At 39.9% G+C, this 18,304-nt stretch overlaps 1 protein-coding gene across 1 annotated transcript in view; it reads left to right on the forward strand.

Annotated features, from left to right (window-relative positions):
- Positions 1 to 18,304, forward strand: part of LOC147226621 (kin of IRRE-like protein 3) — a 212,739-nt gene that overhangs the window by 184,722 nt on the left and 9,713 nt on the right. The window contains exons 7-13 of the mRNA XM_086160977.1: positions 5,047 to 5,195; positions 6,095 to 6,222; positions 7,459 to 7,585; positions 11,747 to 11,847; positions 13,137 to 13,335; positions 15,478 to 15,585; positions 16,590 to 16,658. Coding sequence (XP_086017103.1) covers positions 5,047 to 5,195; positions 6,095 to 6,222; positions 7,459 to 7,585; positions 11,747 to 11,847; positions 13,137 to 13,335; positions 15,478 to 15,585; positions 16,590 to 16,658 — 881 coding nt within the window. The remainder of the gene's footprint in view (positions 1 to 5,046; positions 5,196 to 6,094; positions 6,223 to 7,458; positions 7,586 to 11,746; positions 11,848 to 13,136; positions 13,336 to 15,477; positions 15,586 to 16,589; positions 16,659 to 18,304) is intronic.

The following is an 18,304-nucleotide window of genomic DNA, read 5'->3' on the forward strand; positions in this document are numbered from 1 at the left end:
CCAAATCTAAAGTTTTTTTTGTTTGTATAACAGATGGAAAATTAATTTACTGAACCGCATTCATTCATTCTGGAAAAAATAAAAAGTGCCTACTGGTACAGAACATAAGGGGTGCTAAAAAAAAAAAAAAAACTTAAAAAATAAAACAGTTTTTTTTTCTTTTTTTTTTTTTCCCCGCTGTCAAATAAATGATTTCACTACATGTATTTTTAAGCTTAGAGATTAAATATAGCAGAAATACAGACTTTTATTCTCTTTCAAACTGGATTAAAATCTGCCGCCCTTAGTCGCACACAAAGATACTTCCTGCATAGAACTCCGGCGCCGCAATTTCGGGGGGAGTGGGGCCGTAAACAGCTACATGCAACATTAGCGTGATAACACAACCATTGGGGAATAAGCAAATAAGGGCAAAGAGGGCATGTAAATGATCTGTTATTGAATTGCCGTGTACACTGTGTAGTCACTAATCACATTACGCTGTTTAGCCAAAGGGACACGCCGGACTATCGTGTTGCAGATGACATGCATCTGTAAACGTGTCCGCCGTGTTGTGTTACAACCCCCGACCTGTCTCTCTGCACTCACTCACATTGGAAGTGACTTGCTGTTTACATACGAGCACGTGCACTTTTTGTGCGTGGAAGTGGACAATCCACTGGTGACACGGAAGATATGATCCGCTGCTATTTATGTCTGCCTCCGGCGATTCTGGAGGGGGTAAAAATATCCTACTTTGAAAAAAAAAATACTGTTTCAGACTCCCTTTTATTCAAGAAAACAGGTGCACACATCCCCTCCTGAATTTGTTTTTTGTAGCACTTTTTTTTTTTTTTTTTGCAGCCTTTTTTCCAAACTTATGCAGTGGGTGGAGTTTGGCTTAAACCTGGAGGAGAGGTAAAAACTTTTCTTAAACAAACGTGCCCTGAGATTTAATGAGAGCTGCCTTGGCACGCTACTGTTCTCCACCAAAATTGGCCCGGTAGTTTTTTTTTTTTTTTTTTTTTTTGGATCCTGCTGACAGATGGGTAGTTGACAAACATGAATGGCTGTTAACAGGGTTGTCTGATGTGTTTTTTTTTTGTTTGTTGTTTTTTTTTGGTTTTGTTTTGCTTTTTTTAAGCCGCAGCATGGAAGGGAATTCAAACATTTCCGTACTTATGATGCTTAACACTGCTCTCAGACCTCACGGCAGGATGTCTGAAACTGTAGAGCGCATCCTCTCCCAATATCAAGCTGAGTTTATCAGAAAAAAAAAAAAAAAAAACACTACTGCATGTCGTGTTTTTCACTTAAAGAGACAAAAATGCATTGCCGCTTTGACCTCCGTTTTATACAATATATACACACACAAATTCAATTCAAAGTCGTCCAGATGTAAAGAAGATGGCGCGTCAGAGCCGTGTTTTCCCCTCCGGCTGACCCGTGCCTCACCTGTCCCCCTACAGGAGTGCAAAAACTCTACATCTTGTTATCAAGTGAAAACCAGTTGAGCTTTTCAGAGGCGGGGAGCTTCGCCCGATGTCTCAGCAGGCGTCGGTGTTTACAACTTTTGACAAGGGGGAGGTAAAAATACCCTTGGAAACAGCGGGAGAGTCAATGTCGTAAATAAAATTCGCAGCATCACAACAGCATAAATTGTCGACCATGCCGGTATCTTAATCCTTTTGATTTTTTTTTTATTTTCTTTTATTCAGGATCTTCTTTTCCCTTTTGGCTGTTTTGTTTCGGGCATTTTACAGCCCGCGGGTCACATTCGGTCCGCCAAACTACTTTCATTGAATGTTTTAATCAGTATTTTCAATCAATATTGAATTTAGAAACTCCTTTTTTTTTTCCTTTTGTTTAATTTTGTATGGATGATTACATACAAACTAATGTCAGTGCATTTATATGATCATTCATGATTTTAAAGTTAAAATAAAATGCCAAAAAAAAAAAAAAAATTAAATTGTAATTTTCATTTTGTTAGATTTAAAAAAATAAAAATTAAATATTAAATGTGGCCCGCCAGCCAAAATAATTGCCCACCCCTGCTCTAGACCTCAGCATCATCATTCACTATTCCTTCTCCATCCATGTCCATCTCCGTCTGACTCTTCTTACACTTAATGTCCCTCTGTTGGACTCTCTGACCGAAAAGCTCCTCTGCAGATGAGAAAAATGCACCACAAGACAGTCAAATAAAGTAAGCAATGTATTAAGAAAGCTGATTTGAAAATTATAGTGACCTGTCTAAACTTAATATGAATAAGAAAAAAAAAAGAAAAGCAAGCAAGCCAAGTGAAATCGAGGCTTTTCTGCATGTTTGCATGTTTTCCTTGTGTCTGCAAAGGTTTCCTTCGGCTTCTTCGGTTTCCTCCTACAGTCTAAAAATGCGCAGGAGGTTCATCTCGAAACCCTAAATTACCCAGACGTTTGAATGATGGAGTAAATGGCTTTGCGTCTCTATATGCTGCCCTGTGATTGGCCGGGGTGAACCACGCCTCTGCTCCCATGACAGCTCAGACGGGTTACCGTGACCCTGGGTGCGGGATAAGCAGTATATAAATAAATGATTTTTGGTTGAAATGTATGCAATCTGCAGATATACACCACATATACATATGAATACAAATTAAAAATATTGGCAAGTGATCGGCTGCACCCTGAGTGCAGGATAAGTGGAATGAATGAATGACTTTATATGGAAAACACTGATCGTTTTCCCGAATACAAGTTAAGGAGTACTAACTAATGAGATTTTTTTTCATGCTAAGGGACGAATGTCAGCCGGGTAGCCCCCCTTCCTCCATCCCCCCGCCCACTCTCGCAACCCAGGGAGCAGGATAAGCAGTGCAGATAATGACCAGACGGTTGAATGAAAAGTTAATCGATCACCATGGACACAGATTGCTTTCAGTCCAAGCCCTTTAGAATGTACTAACCTAAACACCATTATCTGTTATTACCATAGAAACCCTTCTATGTCATCTATTGAAACAAAAAAAAAAGGTAGTTTGTAGATTTCTGTTAAAATGGGAAAGACAGATTCCCAGTCATAACAGGATATCTCCCCTGCAGTGTGAGCGAAGACATTTTGCTGTCACGGAAATAAGCTCTAATTCCTCAGACTAACGTGAAGGATGATCCTGTCCGTTACGGATATGATGCATTGTTTACTGTGTCCGGCGACATGATGAATACAAGTTTTTCATTCACCGTTATAAAAAAAAAACCTCTGCAAAGCAGAAATATTAACATCAAAACCTGTGCACATTTTACAGACAATGGCCTGTGAATGTCAGCCATGACGATAACAACGCCAGCCGAGAAGCATCTGACCTTAAAAAGTGATCTTAGAGATGATGACTGACTTTCATCCGTGCAAAAAAAAAAAAAAAAAAAAAGAAGTCCATGTTTTTGACAAGCTGCTATGAATCAATAGCCGACGCTGATAAAAGCGAGACATAAACCTGCCAGTGTCACCAGGTGGAAGAGGGAGCTGAAGATAATCAAATCTGTCTGGAAGGCGGCTAGAGATGTCCTTTCAGAGCTGTCCAACACAACTCCCATCAAATGAGCCGAAAACTCACGCACTGGCTCCGAGATACTTTGGAAGCCTTTGAAGAAACCACAAGTGCTAATATGACAAGGTGGTCACCTCGAGTTCTGTTGCTGGATGTTTCTGGGGACCGCGCTACGCCATGCCAGACAGATGACTGACAGCGAACAGGAAGTGTGTTCAAACGCTATCTGTTGAGAAATGTGCGGACAAGTTTTAGGAGGGGGGGGGGGTTTGACAGCCAGGTGACGTGGGCGCTCCGGCATTCAGCGAGAAAAAGGCGAGACCGTGGAGCAGACGGCAAGAGACGGATAAAGTCAATGATCTGGGTTCAACTCAAAATGCAGCCTTACGGTCGGCTGTATAACTTACAAAATAAGAGTGTATTATAAGCTGCTCTCTGGTTCGTATTTGAACTCTGAGATGGAACTTTTGCTCGTTCTTATGATGGGAATCTACGAACCCCTGCGTTGTCTATCCCGTCCCCGTGGAAATATCCAGCGTAATTTCCAGACTATAAGCCGCTACTTTTTACGCTTTGAAAACCGGCGGCTTAAGCGATGATGCGGCTAATTTATGTATTTGTTTGGGCTAACGAGCTTCGTGCCGCCAAAACATTTAGTCACGTCAGACCAATGAAATTACCGTGAAATTCTGAGGCTGTTCAATTCCGACACCCAAGAAGACGACTTAAATGGTTTCAGTGCGCAGTGGGAAGACAAACGTAGCAATCAGCTGGAGTAGGACAAAGCGAGGATAGAAAACGGATGGATGGAAGGACTTTTCCTTGTGTTATTTATTATTGATCTTTTTCATCCGCCGTGTTACAGAAGCATTTCCGGTATATATTTGTGGATGTTACCGTTATGTATTAGAACCGTAAGTTGAAAAAAATATTTTGGTGTAACATCTTTCTGCGTCGTATCTCATGTTACAATGTGGATACCTGCGGCTTATAGACCAGTGCAGCCTCGGACTGAGGTGTAACATGGGAAAAAATAAATAAATCACTCCCCAAGACAGAAAACACCGTAACCGGAAGACGATTGCAAAGTTTGAGTGTCTGCAACTAAGGCAACCTCAACTTGAACGATATGTCATTCCTGTTTCCTGCAGATCCGATGTCAAGTAAACTACAAAATATTTATCAGGATCAGTCCGGTGTGCAAACAAACCTGTTTCCAGAGTGAACGAATTCTGATTCGAGATGGTTTGCAGATTAAAAGATTGCTCTGATATCTAGAGTGAGAAATTCACATTGATTTCCGGCTCATTCAATGATCTGGTGTTCTTGTTCCCTCTGTAATATGCAAAAACATGTTCTTCGCCTTTTTTTTTTTTCTGAATGCCATTTATTCAGGACTAAGGAAGTCTTAACATTAGCATTTTTTCCTCAACAGCTGCCACACGAGGGAGTGCCAAATTATTTGAGTAGCACTGCCAGGTGTCTCCCCAGCCGCTTTTTCCTTTGCCGAACGTGCATCTGCTTTTGATCGATTCAGGTGGGCCAAAGGAGGAAACGTGATCCCAGACATGTCGGGCGACACCTACGAGGTCCTCGTGGATCACTCCTTCTTTACTGAGCCGGTTTCCTGCGAGGTCACCAACGCTCTGGGTAACACCAACATCAGCAGGAACGTGGACGTCTACTGTGAGTGTTTTAAAATTACATCCACTATATCCAATGGGCTCATGTACAATATTTTTTCATACTCTTGAGCACTCCTCATCTTTCATTTGTTACTTAAGACACTGTATAGTTTATTTGTATTTCTTATTCTCCCTTTTTCTCTTACTTTCTTAATGTCTATACAATTTTTCTACTATTTTTTATTATTGTTGTATTTTTCTTGTAATTCTGGCACAACAATTTCCTTCGGCATTAATAAAGTTGTTCTTATTCTTATTCTCAAAATATACAATATATATTTAATTGTATTTGTATATGTAATTGAAAAAAAATATCTAAATATCTAAAAACATAGACAGTAATGGCTAAAGTTTTGAGGCACTTTCGCAAAGTCTTTTCCTTCAGGGTTTTTAGGTGTTTGCCAGATGTTTCTATGGTTGTGTCATTCTCCAAACCTTTAGCCATGACTGTATCTAATGGGAAAGCCAGATCATGCAGGGACATGGCAAATATACTTATATATGTACATGTATATAAATGTTTGCATGTCTTTTTTACGGACAATCCCATCGGAGGGGATCCTGCATTAATGCATTAAATTAGTATAAATTCTGCAGCATCCTTGCATTTAGATCAACTGTGATGATGTTCCCCTGAGCACCGTGCAACTTTTTAGTGAATGCCTATCTCTCAATTTAACAACAGACCAGGGAGTTGTAATTTGAGGATAATCCATCAAAATATATGGTTCGTCACTAAAAAGTAGCATGAATGGGCTGAGATTGAGTCTAGTAGTTGGCAACTCCATCCAAATCAAAGATGACTAGAATCTTCATGATTAAGTATTTGTTTAGTTGGCCGGGAACCTCGAAAGCAATCAGGTCTCTTTGCAAATCGATATTTGTCAATCGGTCTTTCAGTCGGGCCGAAGATGGCGGCGGAGCCGCAGTCGCTGCAGGTGGATCTCGGATCCGATGCGGTTTTCAACTGCGCTTGGACAGGAAACCCTTCTCTAACCATTGTGTGGATGAAACGTGGCTCCGGAGTGGTGAGTATCATTTACAAGAATTGTAACTCTATAAGGCACAACATATGTATACCACAATAATACCGGTGGTAAGGCAGAAACAGACATTTTTACAATCATAAAAAGTGAGGCGCTTGCATTTAAAGCGTGATGTCGACACATTTGCAAGATGCACGGTAGGAAAAATATCTTCGACACCGTACAGTGAATGCATGACACGCGCGATGTCAATTCAACGAGTTGAATCGTCAAACTGAGTGATGCCGAGAATACGCAGGTTTGACCGTGGGCTTAAATCAAACCGATATGTCCACATTGGTGATTCAATAGACTGCATGTTGTGAAAGGAATTTGAATGTAAACCAATAAATTCCCCAGCTAGTCACATGGAGCCATGTACAGTATGCATGTGCATACAGAGCCATAGTTTGCAAAGTTATGTGGTACCCTCCCAAGGGTTTGCATTGTTTTCTTGAAAGAGTGCACTGCAGGTCCACATGTGGGAGTAATTGTAGCCACAGCATGAAACCAACACAAGCATATAGAAACCAGGCTGTGTTTGTGGAATACAGCAGTAGGAATTTGATATACATGGCTTTGCACAAGTAAAAAAAAAAAAAAAGATGTGCCCAATGTGAATATCTATTTGTAGTAGAAAACTTACAAATGCACAATTCAAGGACGTGAGACACTCAAGCAAAAAAAACAACACTTTCCTCCAAAGATCTCCTAATAAGGAAAATGGAAAAATGTACTTTTTAATCCGTGTACAGATGGTAGCTAAACCATGACTTTGAAGATCTTTTATTCAAGTAATTCTTTAGAATTAGTAATTCATTTTTTCAGGTACATAATTTGTCATTATTAATGAATGTATTTATCTCTTTATTTGAATGTACACAGGAATAAATAAATTACTTATTAATCTCTTTATATTGAAATCCATCTGTCTATATATTTATCTACTTCATTGGAGAATTATTATTTATTTACTTTCTTAAAAATGTATGTATTTCAAAGTTTAATTGATTGTATTAAGCAGTATGGCTTTGCTTTTGAATGTATAATGTATAAAAGTTACTCCACCGTATTGAGTTCAGACATAAATGCATGTTTGTCATTCATCATTGTCAAGGGCTTAGACGGTGATTAGGAATGTCTTGTGAAATATTTCTTTTGTGTTAATACACATATTCAGCGAGAAAAAAAAAAAGAAGTAAAAAAATGACTATTCAATACGTTTCCATCCCGATGCAGGTGCTAAGCAACAAGAACACTCTGACACTGAAAGCAGTAAAGCCAGACGATGCCGGGAAGTACGTGTGCCGGGCCGTCGTCCCCAGGGTCGGCGCCGGGGAGAGGGAAGTGTCGCTCACCGTGAATGGTAAATACAACAGTCTATCACGCCCTGAATGGGAATGTATTCATGATTTTTGTTCAGAAGGTTCGCCCGGGTGGAGACTGATTCCCTGCACGGGATTTCTACGTAAAAGCGGTTACAGGTGGAAACCAAGTCATGAAGCAATTTGTGCAAGGCTTTTAAAACTCAAAGATGCCTATTGTAATGGGATTGCCTTTTTCAAGCAAAATTATAACTTAGTAAATTATTTTTCAGTGGGCGGCGTAATGTAAAATATCATGAAATGTAGTTGGAATCATTTGACCCTCCTTTCCGCCCTCTCCCTGCTACTCCATGACCTCACTGTTTCTTTATTCTACTGATGCGCTCTTTGCCAGTAAGTGGTGGCAGGCCGGGTCTTGGGGGTTCTCAGAGGGGAAAAGAAGCGGAAAAAAAAAAAAAAAAAAAAGGCGTGCATTTGAAAGAAGAGGAAATATTTGATTTCTCGCGGTCAGCAGTTCCTCAATTTGTGAGAGACCCTCAAGTGTCCGGCCTGTCGTTTACAGAAGCCAGACGTCACGTCGTTTCAGACCCCCGGTCGGACTCAAACGCCACATTATGAGGATTATTGGGGGAGTGCATCTCTACGACAACACGGAGCACTCAGAAGCTGTAAAACCTCTTATCTGATCCCCGGGCTTTATTGAATCAACCCTAAAAGCTTATGACTAGGATATGTAACTTTCAGGCCACACTTCTTGGACATACACATTGCATTTATATATATATATATATATATATATATGTATGTATATATATATGTATGTGTGTGTGTGTATATATATATATATATATATATATATATATATACGTATTTATATATATACGTATTTATATTTATATATATATATATACATATATATAAATGTAAGCATCAATTGAGTAAATGAGTTGTTTTGTTTGTTGTTCAGCTCGACAAAGGGAAACACTTCCCTGGAACAAACACATCTGATGGGACACATATTTCATTATTATTTCAATAAAAAAATGTCATCCATGTCGTAATAATTGCATTGTCTGTCCTGTAGGTGTCCATATTTCTAACTTGATCATTGAATTTTTTTTTTTTTTCAAATCAAATTATTTTCTTGTTTTTTGGCTAATTTTATGCCTTTATTTAATATTATTTTGTTTATATATTTTTTGTTTTTTTATGAATTTATTTATTGCATATATCCACTGTATCCATGCATTTATTTATCTATTTTTGGAAATAATGTGCACCTTTTTGCCATCGCATTTTGCCAGGACCGTTTCGTTTCCGTCCATCAGCCGTCATGCACTTGTTGCCGTCTTTAAATCACAATTAACTACATCTCTGTCAGTTTCTTCAGCGTTGTTACTCAGTGTAGCCACATTCTCTGTAACAGCAGCGTTGAGTGGAAGATGGCTGCATGGAATAAGCCACAGGTCCCCATCATAAGGCTCGTGTCTGGACCGTGTCAAGCCCTGTTTATTAAGTTAGGGCTTCATCTGGCAAACAGCATGTGCTACAACCTGCATCGGGCCTGACTCATTACATCGGTGCCTACACAACACTTGCCGTTGAGTCCCTGCCAAAACGTTTCTCCAGAACATCAGTCTAGCGCTGGGCGGACTGATACGATCACTCGGAATTCCGTACAGGATGGATTTTGGTTTGGGTCGGGTTTCGGATTTTAAGGTCCGACCCCCCGGGGGGCCTTAAATAAGGACATTTTCTGTGACAGCTATTCGTCAAGGGTGTAGAGAAGGAACTGAGGTAAAGGGTGTTGCGAGGAAAAAGCAGTTCCAATCGCATTATTAAAAAAAAAAAAAAAACACCTGATCCCCATCATTTCTGGCTGATAAGGGAATCTCTATTTCAGTATTCAATGTGACCTTAACCATTTTCATGCCCGCGTTTAAATAAATCTAGAGCCGTGCTTGGACCTGTTTTCAAATTTGACAGAAAAAGTCAGAAATCCGCTTCACTTATTTGACCTGGACTTTTGTCCTAAATGTCATATGAGAACAGTCAAGTCATTCCTGTCCCTGGATGGATTTGTCAATTGTATTACTAAATAAAGTAACAGCATTGATTTTGAAAATGAGTTTCACTGTCAGGAAAGTTTGTTTTCGTGAAATCTCAACAAGCGGTGGCGTCAGATGAAGAAATCACTTTAACCGGAGTTAACTTTGTAAATGACGGAGCTTAAATGTTGTTTTCACGTTGACTCCGGTCCCCCACGCAGAGCTGAATCGCTCCTAGATTATCCTGCTTGGCAGTGAGCGCCGCTTCCTCGTCTTTGAACGCAGTTAAACTTTTTTGATTTTTGATGATGCCTGGATCAACACGTGACTATTTACAGCTGCATGCGGATAAAATATTCAATTACCACCAAACGACGGTTTTCTAGTCATTGGGCATGCAAATTCTTGGCTAAAAATAAGCCAATAAATAAATGAATTGATATATAAATGAATAGGTTTAATCAAATATGTAAATATTATATGTGTGTGTGTGTGTGAGTGTGTGACACTGGCTTGTGTTGTTTTGTCACTGAATGTAACATCTGTGTGTTTAAGCTACACACGCACAGATACGTACATACAAAGGCTTACTTCAGGTTTACGCGTCTTAAAACAATACATAGAGAGAGAGAGAGATATTGAATTAATAAATGTTTCAAGAAGTGTTAATCAACCTGGAGTGAGCTTTTATATGAGCGTGTGTGTATTTCTATATGTATATTCATCCCTAATTTCAACAAAGATGTCATCTTTTCCTTTTGGCTTTTCCCTTCAGGGGTCGCCACAGGGACTCAACCTTCTCCATCTAGCCCTATTCTCTCTATCCTCCTGTCTCACACCAACAAACTTCACGTCCTCTCATAAATCTTCTCTTTGGTTTTCCTCGAGACCTCCTGCCTGGCTGCTCCAATTCCAGCATCCGTCCGCCAATACATTCACTCTCCCTCCTCTGCACATGACCCAACCATCTCATTCTGGCTTCTCTAACTTTCTCTCCGAACATCTAACATGCGATGTCCCTCGTTCCTGATCCTATCCATCCTGGTCAATCCCAAAAAGAACCTCAACATCTTCATCTCTGCCACCTCCAGCTCTGCCTCCTGTCTTTTCGTCATTGTAACAGTTTCTAGTCCATACAGCATCGCTGGTCTCGCCACTGTCTTGTCCACCTTTCCTTTCCTTCTGGCTGATAGTTTTCGATCTCTTCGTACCCCTGACACTTTTCTCCTCCCATTCCAACTTGCTTGAACCCGTTGCTTCACCTCTTTTCCTCACTCTCCGCTGCTCTAGACTGTTGACCCTAGGAACTTGAAATCCTCCAACTTCTTGATCTCCACTCCCTGCAGCCTCATCGTTCCACCCAGATTCCTCTCATTCACACAAATATACTTTGTCTTGCTAACCTTCATTTTCCTCTCTTTTCCAGAGCATACCTCAACCTCTCTAGATATTACTCAACCTGTTCCCTGCTATTGCTAAAGATCAGGTCATCTGCAAACATTTTCAGCAAACATACATCCACATATACATATTATATGTGTATATATATATACAGGACTGTCTCAGAAAATTACGATATTGTGATAAAGTTCTTTATCTTCTGTAATGCAATTACAAACACAAAAATGCCATACATTCTGGATTCATTCCAAATCAGCTGAAATATTGCAAGCCTTTTATTATTTTAATATTGCTGATTATGGCTAACATCTTAAGAAAACTCAAAAATCCGATCTAAAAATATTAGTATATCATGAAAAAGTAATTTTTGTTTTTTTTAAATTGCATTACAGAAGATAATGAACTGTATCACAATATTCTAATTTTCGGAGACAGTCCTGTATATATGTATATACATATATACATATATACACCGATGTATATATACATATATATGGATTCATATATATACATTTTTTTTTTTTTTGTGTGTGAAAATTGTATCAGCGTTTGATTATTTAAATTGTTCAGTCAGCCTCAATTTGAGAAAAGTAACTTTGAGTGTGTTGACGGCAGCGGATTGTTACCCTGCCTTTCCCTTCGAAAGGCCCCGTCACCGCATTGCAAGATCATATTCTGCAATTGGCAGGAAAGGTTGCAGTCAAGTAGTTATTGTGATGATGGAGTGTCTCTGCCTCTGCCGTGCCTCCACAGGTCCTCCCACTATCTCCAGCACCCAGACTCAGCAGGCTCTCTACGGAGAGAAGGGTCAAATCAAGTGCTTCATCCGCAGCACCCCTCCTCCCGACCGCATTGTGAGCCACCCTCTCTCCCGCTTTCACATTCAAATGTATTTTCATTTTCGTGAGCAAATTTTGTCCGGCGTCACGTTGCCGCTCCGCGTCGGTAGAGACCCGGCGTAGAAGACTTGCCCAGACACTGCAGGAGGATGATTGTATGAAACACAATGAAGGACTCAGGCTATTAAATAAAATTCAAAACGGCAGCGCACTTACAGACTTGTGTCACTCTAAAATGAGTTGCTTACCTTGGCTTTCAAATTTAGATAAAGAAAGGAAAAAAATAAGTCACCTTTCGGTGCAAAAAAAAAAAAAAAAGAATTTATATCTAGAAGAGCTGTCATCGACGTGCTTTGGGTGATGCAGTGAGGTTGTATGTGCACGCGCACGTGCGCACAGATCTAAGAATAGATACAGTTTTTATTTAACTGACTACACTCCTGGCAAGTCTCTCACAGTCGAATTATGAACAATTAATCCTGCTGACCCTCAGATATTTACAAACGATCCGCATTTTCACTTTTTTGTTGTCGAGGGTTAAACACGCTGACAACAAAAAAGGTTAGATTAAAACTGGGAAGAACGCCGCCGTGCAAAGCAGCAGGCTAGTGCGCATGGAATTTGCAGGAAAAGTGGACTTTTGTAGAAAATTATGAATATATGTCTGATAAAAAAAAATAAAAAATCTTTTTCGCCCTCCAATTGCTTCCCCATTAGCAAAGTCAAGCAACTAAATATTCTCGATATATATGTTTGCGCAGTCTAAGAATTGTTGAAATGAAAGATGATCTGTGTTGAGTATCAGCTTCTTCATTAGCCTCATGATACTCATATTGATTTTTTTTTTTTTATTATTTTGGTTTAGGATGTGTAACAACAATATCAATTTAAATTTAAAAAAATTTCTAATGTTACCCTCGGACCATGTATTTAATGCGTTTGTTTTTGTTGCTAATTTGCAAACAATGAAAACTGATGACGCTAAAAGTTGTGATTTAAAAGGCAAATCAGCAATTGATTAAAATAAAAGAGTTCAAAATGGTTTGCACATAGGTGGCCAGTTGCTCGCTCACATATAGAGTAACATTATTATTCACCATCTCAATCAAAAATACGGCCAATTGAGATTCTGTCGCTAAAACATCCTATCACAAATGTCATCATGATTGTTATTCATCACGGCATTCAAGCCCAAACTATGATTTTTCGATTCTGTGTGAGAAGAGCCTCTGACCTTTTTTTGTCTCAAACTGAGCCCAATAAGGTGTGTGTGTCAGTAAAGTGTGTGTGTGTCATCTAAAAAGGCCTGGTCCTGGAAGGAGACGGTGTTGGAGTCGGGAACATCCGGTCGTTACACGGTGGAAACGGTCAGTACGGATGAGGGCGTGATCTCCACGCTAACCATGAGCAACATCGTACCCGCCGACTTCCAAACCATCTACAACTGCACGGCTTGGAACAGCTTCGGCTCCGACACGGAGATCATACGCCTCAAAGAACAAGGTGAGCGCAGCGGCGGTCCACGGAACATGCTAATGTAACTCGTGATTTAGTTCAGATGAATACTTGATACTGACTCCCATTAAAGCTGCATGCACCGGTCCATTAAAGCGAGGAAATCATCTGCATACATGTACTGGGAAGTTCTTAGATTCATGCTAAAAGAGGCTACTGGAAAAAAAAATAAAATAGAAAAATTACTATCCACGTGCAGGTGTGGGCTGTGCAGGCATGGGGTTGACCCTTCTTTTACTTTCATCTCTCAAGTATTGGCTTAAAAATGCAGGAGTAGGCTTTCATGTCGGCTCGTGCCCAGGGACACGCACTCGTGCCCGGTTGCCCGGCGACATATGAATCGGTCGCAAAAGGTTGCACGATGCACCTGAGCGACAACAGACGCCGTAGATGCGGGTGACGGCCCCAATGACGGACGTCTCGCATCCAGATCGCATCGAAATAATGAATAGAGTGCTCAAAGTGAGGTACGTTGGTGTCTGTCAGATACTGTGACGCCTCATTAGTTGACGGCACGGTGGTGCGATGCGATGCGGCGGGAAACAGGAAGCTCTTCGGTTCGATTCCGACAAGGGGGGGTTTTCTTTGTGGAGCCTTTGTCTGTCTCGGGTTGTGCGGTTTTCTTTCCACAGTCCCAAAATAAAATGCAGGAGGTTCATTGGAGATTTCAAATTGCTCAACCGCATTTTGGACGGGACGGGAACGGAACAAGGAATGTTTAGTTCCAAGGACAACCGCTCAACCGCTATGTATGTGGCGCTGTGGCCCCCTCTCGACCGATGAGCCCCCCCTGCGACCCCTACATGCAACATAGATAACGAATGAATCTGAAGAAATCACAATATTACATTAAATATAGCGGGTGCCTCCAAATATACCCATATATACCCAACTTACTCAAAGCAACGTATAAAAGAGTCCAACGCGAGCAGGGGAGTGAACTCGGCGCATACATTTCCTGCATCTGAATATTAGTTTTTAAATCACTCGGAAATATTTTGCATGGACAGAAATAGATTGGTTTTATGAGAAATTGGAAAATGTGTGAAGTCGTGTTATTAAGGTAGCGCCCACCGATACGAGAGGCGGCGGGGAACATTTGCCTCGGCCTCTCGCTCAACTTTGAGTTTCGCCGCAGCGCCGGGTCATTCCCGAAACGGGCGAACGCGCTGATTCGACCGCAGGCCGGATGAAACCGATGGCGCCGGAGACACTTTCACCCGATTCTTAATGCGACACATTTATTTGAAATATTTATGAACGGGGGACATCGGCTCCCCTAAACGACTCACTTAAAATGAAAACGTGAATGTGGACGGCGGTGCGACGTGGGACCCGATGACACATTTTTGGGCCGGGCAAAATGCACTGCTACTGCCAGATAAGCTCAGAACATAAATAAGAAACGTGATTTGATGGCGGGGAAAAGCAAAAAATTGCACGGGGAGGGGGGTTAAAAGAGGTTGTGAGGGACGGCAGTGTTTTTTGGCCACGGTTTGCTCTAAAGGTCACATCTCCTCTCCAGAAACATGGCCTGTTTTCTCAAGATAATCCCCGGCACTTATTGTCCGACATTTCCAAACGAAACTGCTTAAAACAAAGTCGGTGGATTATCCTGACCGACCCAGCCAGGGATTTCTGGATAGAGACATTTTTCAGATTTTTTTTTTTTTTTTTTTAAAAAGTCCCATTTTGGCACTTCTCCCAACTGAAACTTCTTTCGGTCACATTGTGCCTGAGGCACGGCAGATATTTCTTCAGCCGGTTCCCTTTAAAATCGCAGTCACACGGTCTAAGTGGACAAGGCACACTATTTAGCAGGAAATCAACCTTTTACAGTAAAGAATCCAGGTTCCAGCAGAGCACTAGACCCACGCAAAATTTCAAAGGTCAAACCAGAACTTGTATCTTGAAGGCACCTCGCTTGAATTATATCTCTTGACCAGCCTGTCAGGCTCACTTAAGAACATGCAGAGTTTCTATCTTCAAATCCTTCGACGGACAAACAAAGGCTCGGCGGAGACCCGTGTGTTGACGGTAACCGCTCTTAACGTGTAAACACCGGCCTCATCAGTGGGTGAGAGGAGGGAGAAAGAAAGAAAAAAAAAATGACCTGCTGTGTTTGTTCAGAGACTCTACGGCTGGCTGTCATCATCGGCGTGGCCGTAGGCGCCTTCCTGGCCCTCTCCATCCTCCTGGGGACTTTGGGGGCTTTCTGCTGCACCAGGTTCCAGAGAAGTAAGATCCTCTCGGATAAATAATCAAGATGTGCCGTCGGAAAAAGTACAACTGAACCCATTAACCCATTCATTTCATTTCAATTTCATTTCATTGCATCTAATGCATCTTTATGTCGCTCAAATATCGTGTAGTTAAAAAAATAAAAAATAGAAAAATCTGAATCAGAATCTCATTAATACCCAAATTTACAATGTCCACAGGAATTTTCGATGGTAATTATGTAGATCATTTCCTGCTGTATATAAAAACATTTTATATACGTCATACATCTAATTTCAACTATAATTGATCACAATTAGCTTTTTTTAAATGTAAACTATTTATGCATTTATTTTCAATTTCTCTAAATTTGCATTGCAATGCAATGTATGTTAATTTAGATTGCTCTTTTAATTAACATTCAATATACATATACATATATAAATACATATTTATAATATACCATGGTGTTACAGATATGGATACAAACATATTTATATGCTTATATACATAAATTATTTAATATATTAATATATATTTAATATGTATTTATAATATATACGATGTATAATATATATATTATAAATACATTTAATAAATATATTCAATATAATTTTAATATATTTAATATAATATATTCAATTAATTAAAAAAGTGTATGTATATATACATACACTTTTTTATTTAATTGAAGTGAAATCAATTTCTGTCTTAATTGGAATAATTAACTGATTTTTTTCTTTTAATGTACATTGCTTTGTCATGTATGTTGATTAACATCACATTTTTTATTCACTTTACTATGAAAAGTCAGATGCTGTGATTGAATTTGTATGGCTGAAAGATGCCAAGAGCCTCTATTTTTGTGCCTTTCGTAAATGCTTCGATGGACTGTTTGCGCCTCTTAAACTTTGTCCATAGCAAGATTTCTCACCGCCGGATACAAAAGTAATTGTTTCGAGCGTTCGGTATCCTGTCGCTTTTCTCATAACCGCTCTCTTTGTTTGTGTCACTTTCTACAGAGGACGTCCATCTGGTCATGTCATCACTTCCTGTATCCCTTTCACGCCAGAGAGATGTGAAAGCTGAGAGTGAGACATTTAATAATAAGATTAATTCCATGCTCATAGTATGATATTTTAAATGATTTGCATGTGCTTTGATTGTAATGTTATTCCACAGTAATTACCTCCAGCAAGGCAGTGCCCTAGTATACCATGTGCGTTTACACATCCGTGAAAATAACATCATAGCTTAAGTAGTTGACGTCCCCCCCTCTGGTTTCTCCGTGGATGCAAGGGGCCTTTTTTTGGCAAAAGTCGAAATCCGACATGACATATACAGCAATCATGTTACTTACACGTGTAAATCAACAACAGCCCGGAGGCTCTTTCTTGACAGAGCAGAGGCGGGAAAAGGGAAAAAAAAAAAGAAGAAAAATCAGACAGTAGTGAAACCTGTCAGATACACTGACACGTTTTGGCATATACCAGAAATAAAGTAGGATTTGGATATGTGCCAGTGATCCAATATAAACATGAAAATACAAGGCCGGTTTATTTATGTTACACTTCATACCGTAAGTAACACAGATATTTAGGGACAAATGGAAGCCACCAAAAGCATTTTTCTCTAAATCACTGGTTCCCCCTTGTTTTAAATATTTACGACGTTCATGCGGGATCAAATGGAGTAACATAAAATATAATCAGGACTATTTTTGAGCCAAAGTGAGCAAGTCAGGAGAAGAGGAAACGTCCGGCTGAGACTAGCAACGTCATGAAAAACGGGGTGATATGGCGAGTCGTGTCTGATCGCCTCAGACGGGCCCGATAGAAACCCTGCACGGGTTGCTTTTGAATAATCGTGTCGAAATATCGCATCTTAAATCTTTGCCATTTGATTGTAATTGGAAACGGCTGCTGAATTTAAGGGGTGAGTGGAGGATAACAGAGGTCATCTCAAGTCTGCTTTTTACTGAAAGGCTTTGGTGTCCCTAAACGCATCTTATATTATTCGACATACGTCACAATCACAAAACGAGACGTATTAGTTAACACAGAAATGGGAGAGGATATAAAACTAGAGCAGATGAAACTAAAACTTTATAAAAGGAAGGCTCTTTTTTTCTTCCCGCTGATAAATCCGAACTTGTTATCCGTGAAACTCAATGCGCTCCGAGTGATGAAAGATCATCTGCACCGGTAACATAATAATAAAAAAAAAAAAAAAAAGAAAAAAAAGCAACCTCTGAGGAACCGGGTGTAAAAAGTCATAAAGTTGTGTAGAATCTCTTCATTAAATTATTCAATGACATAAAAGGATCTCAGCAGTTGAAGGTGAGAACAATGACAGTAAATATAGAAGCGGTTAATGCTCAGTTTCACTAAATGAATTCAGATGATTAAATTAAATCCGGTGAACAAAAAAGCAAAAAAGAGGAGGTGTCAGATACTGAATTCTTTTTTTTCTGATTTGTCAAATATGACTGATTTCTGATACATTTCTGCCAGGACATACCAAGTGTGTACAGCGTGTATAGTGCTTTATATGAGGGTTACGCAAATATGTTACCCTTTACAGTCAATGTTGGCTGCAACTCATCAGTGCGATCATGGCATTAGTGTTTTAAAATCCATGGGAGCTCATTATAGTGACAGATCAACTCAATCCGCGTGATGGGTGAGTGCATTTCTTTCAGACGAGTAATTGTTCATACTGCATATAAAACAGTGTT

This window comes from Fistularia commersonii, chromosome 15 (assembly GCF_037954325.1).
Source record: "Fistularia commersonii isolate RoL2024-O1a breed Wild chromosome 15, RoL_Fcom_v1.0, whole genome shotgun sequence".
In the NCBI taxonomy this organism is placed as follows: Eukaryota; Metazoa; Chordata; class Actinopteri; order Syngnathiformes; family Fistulariidae; genus Fistularia; species Fistularia commersonii.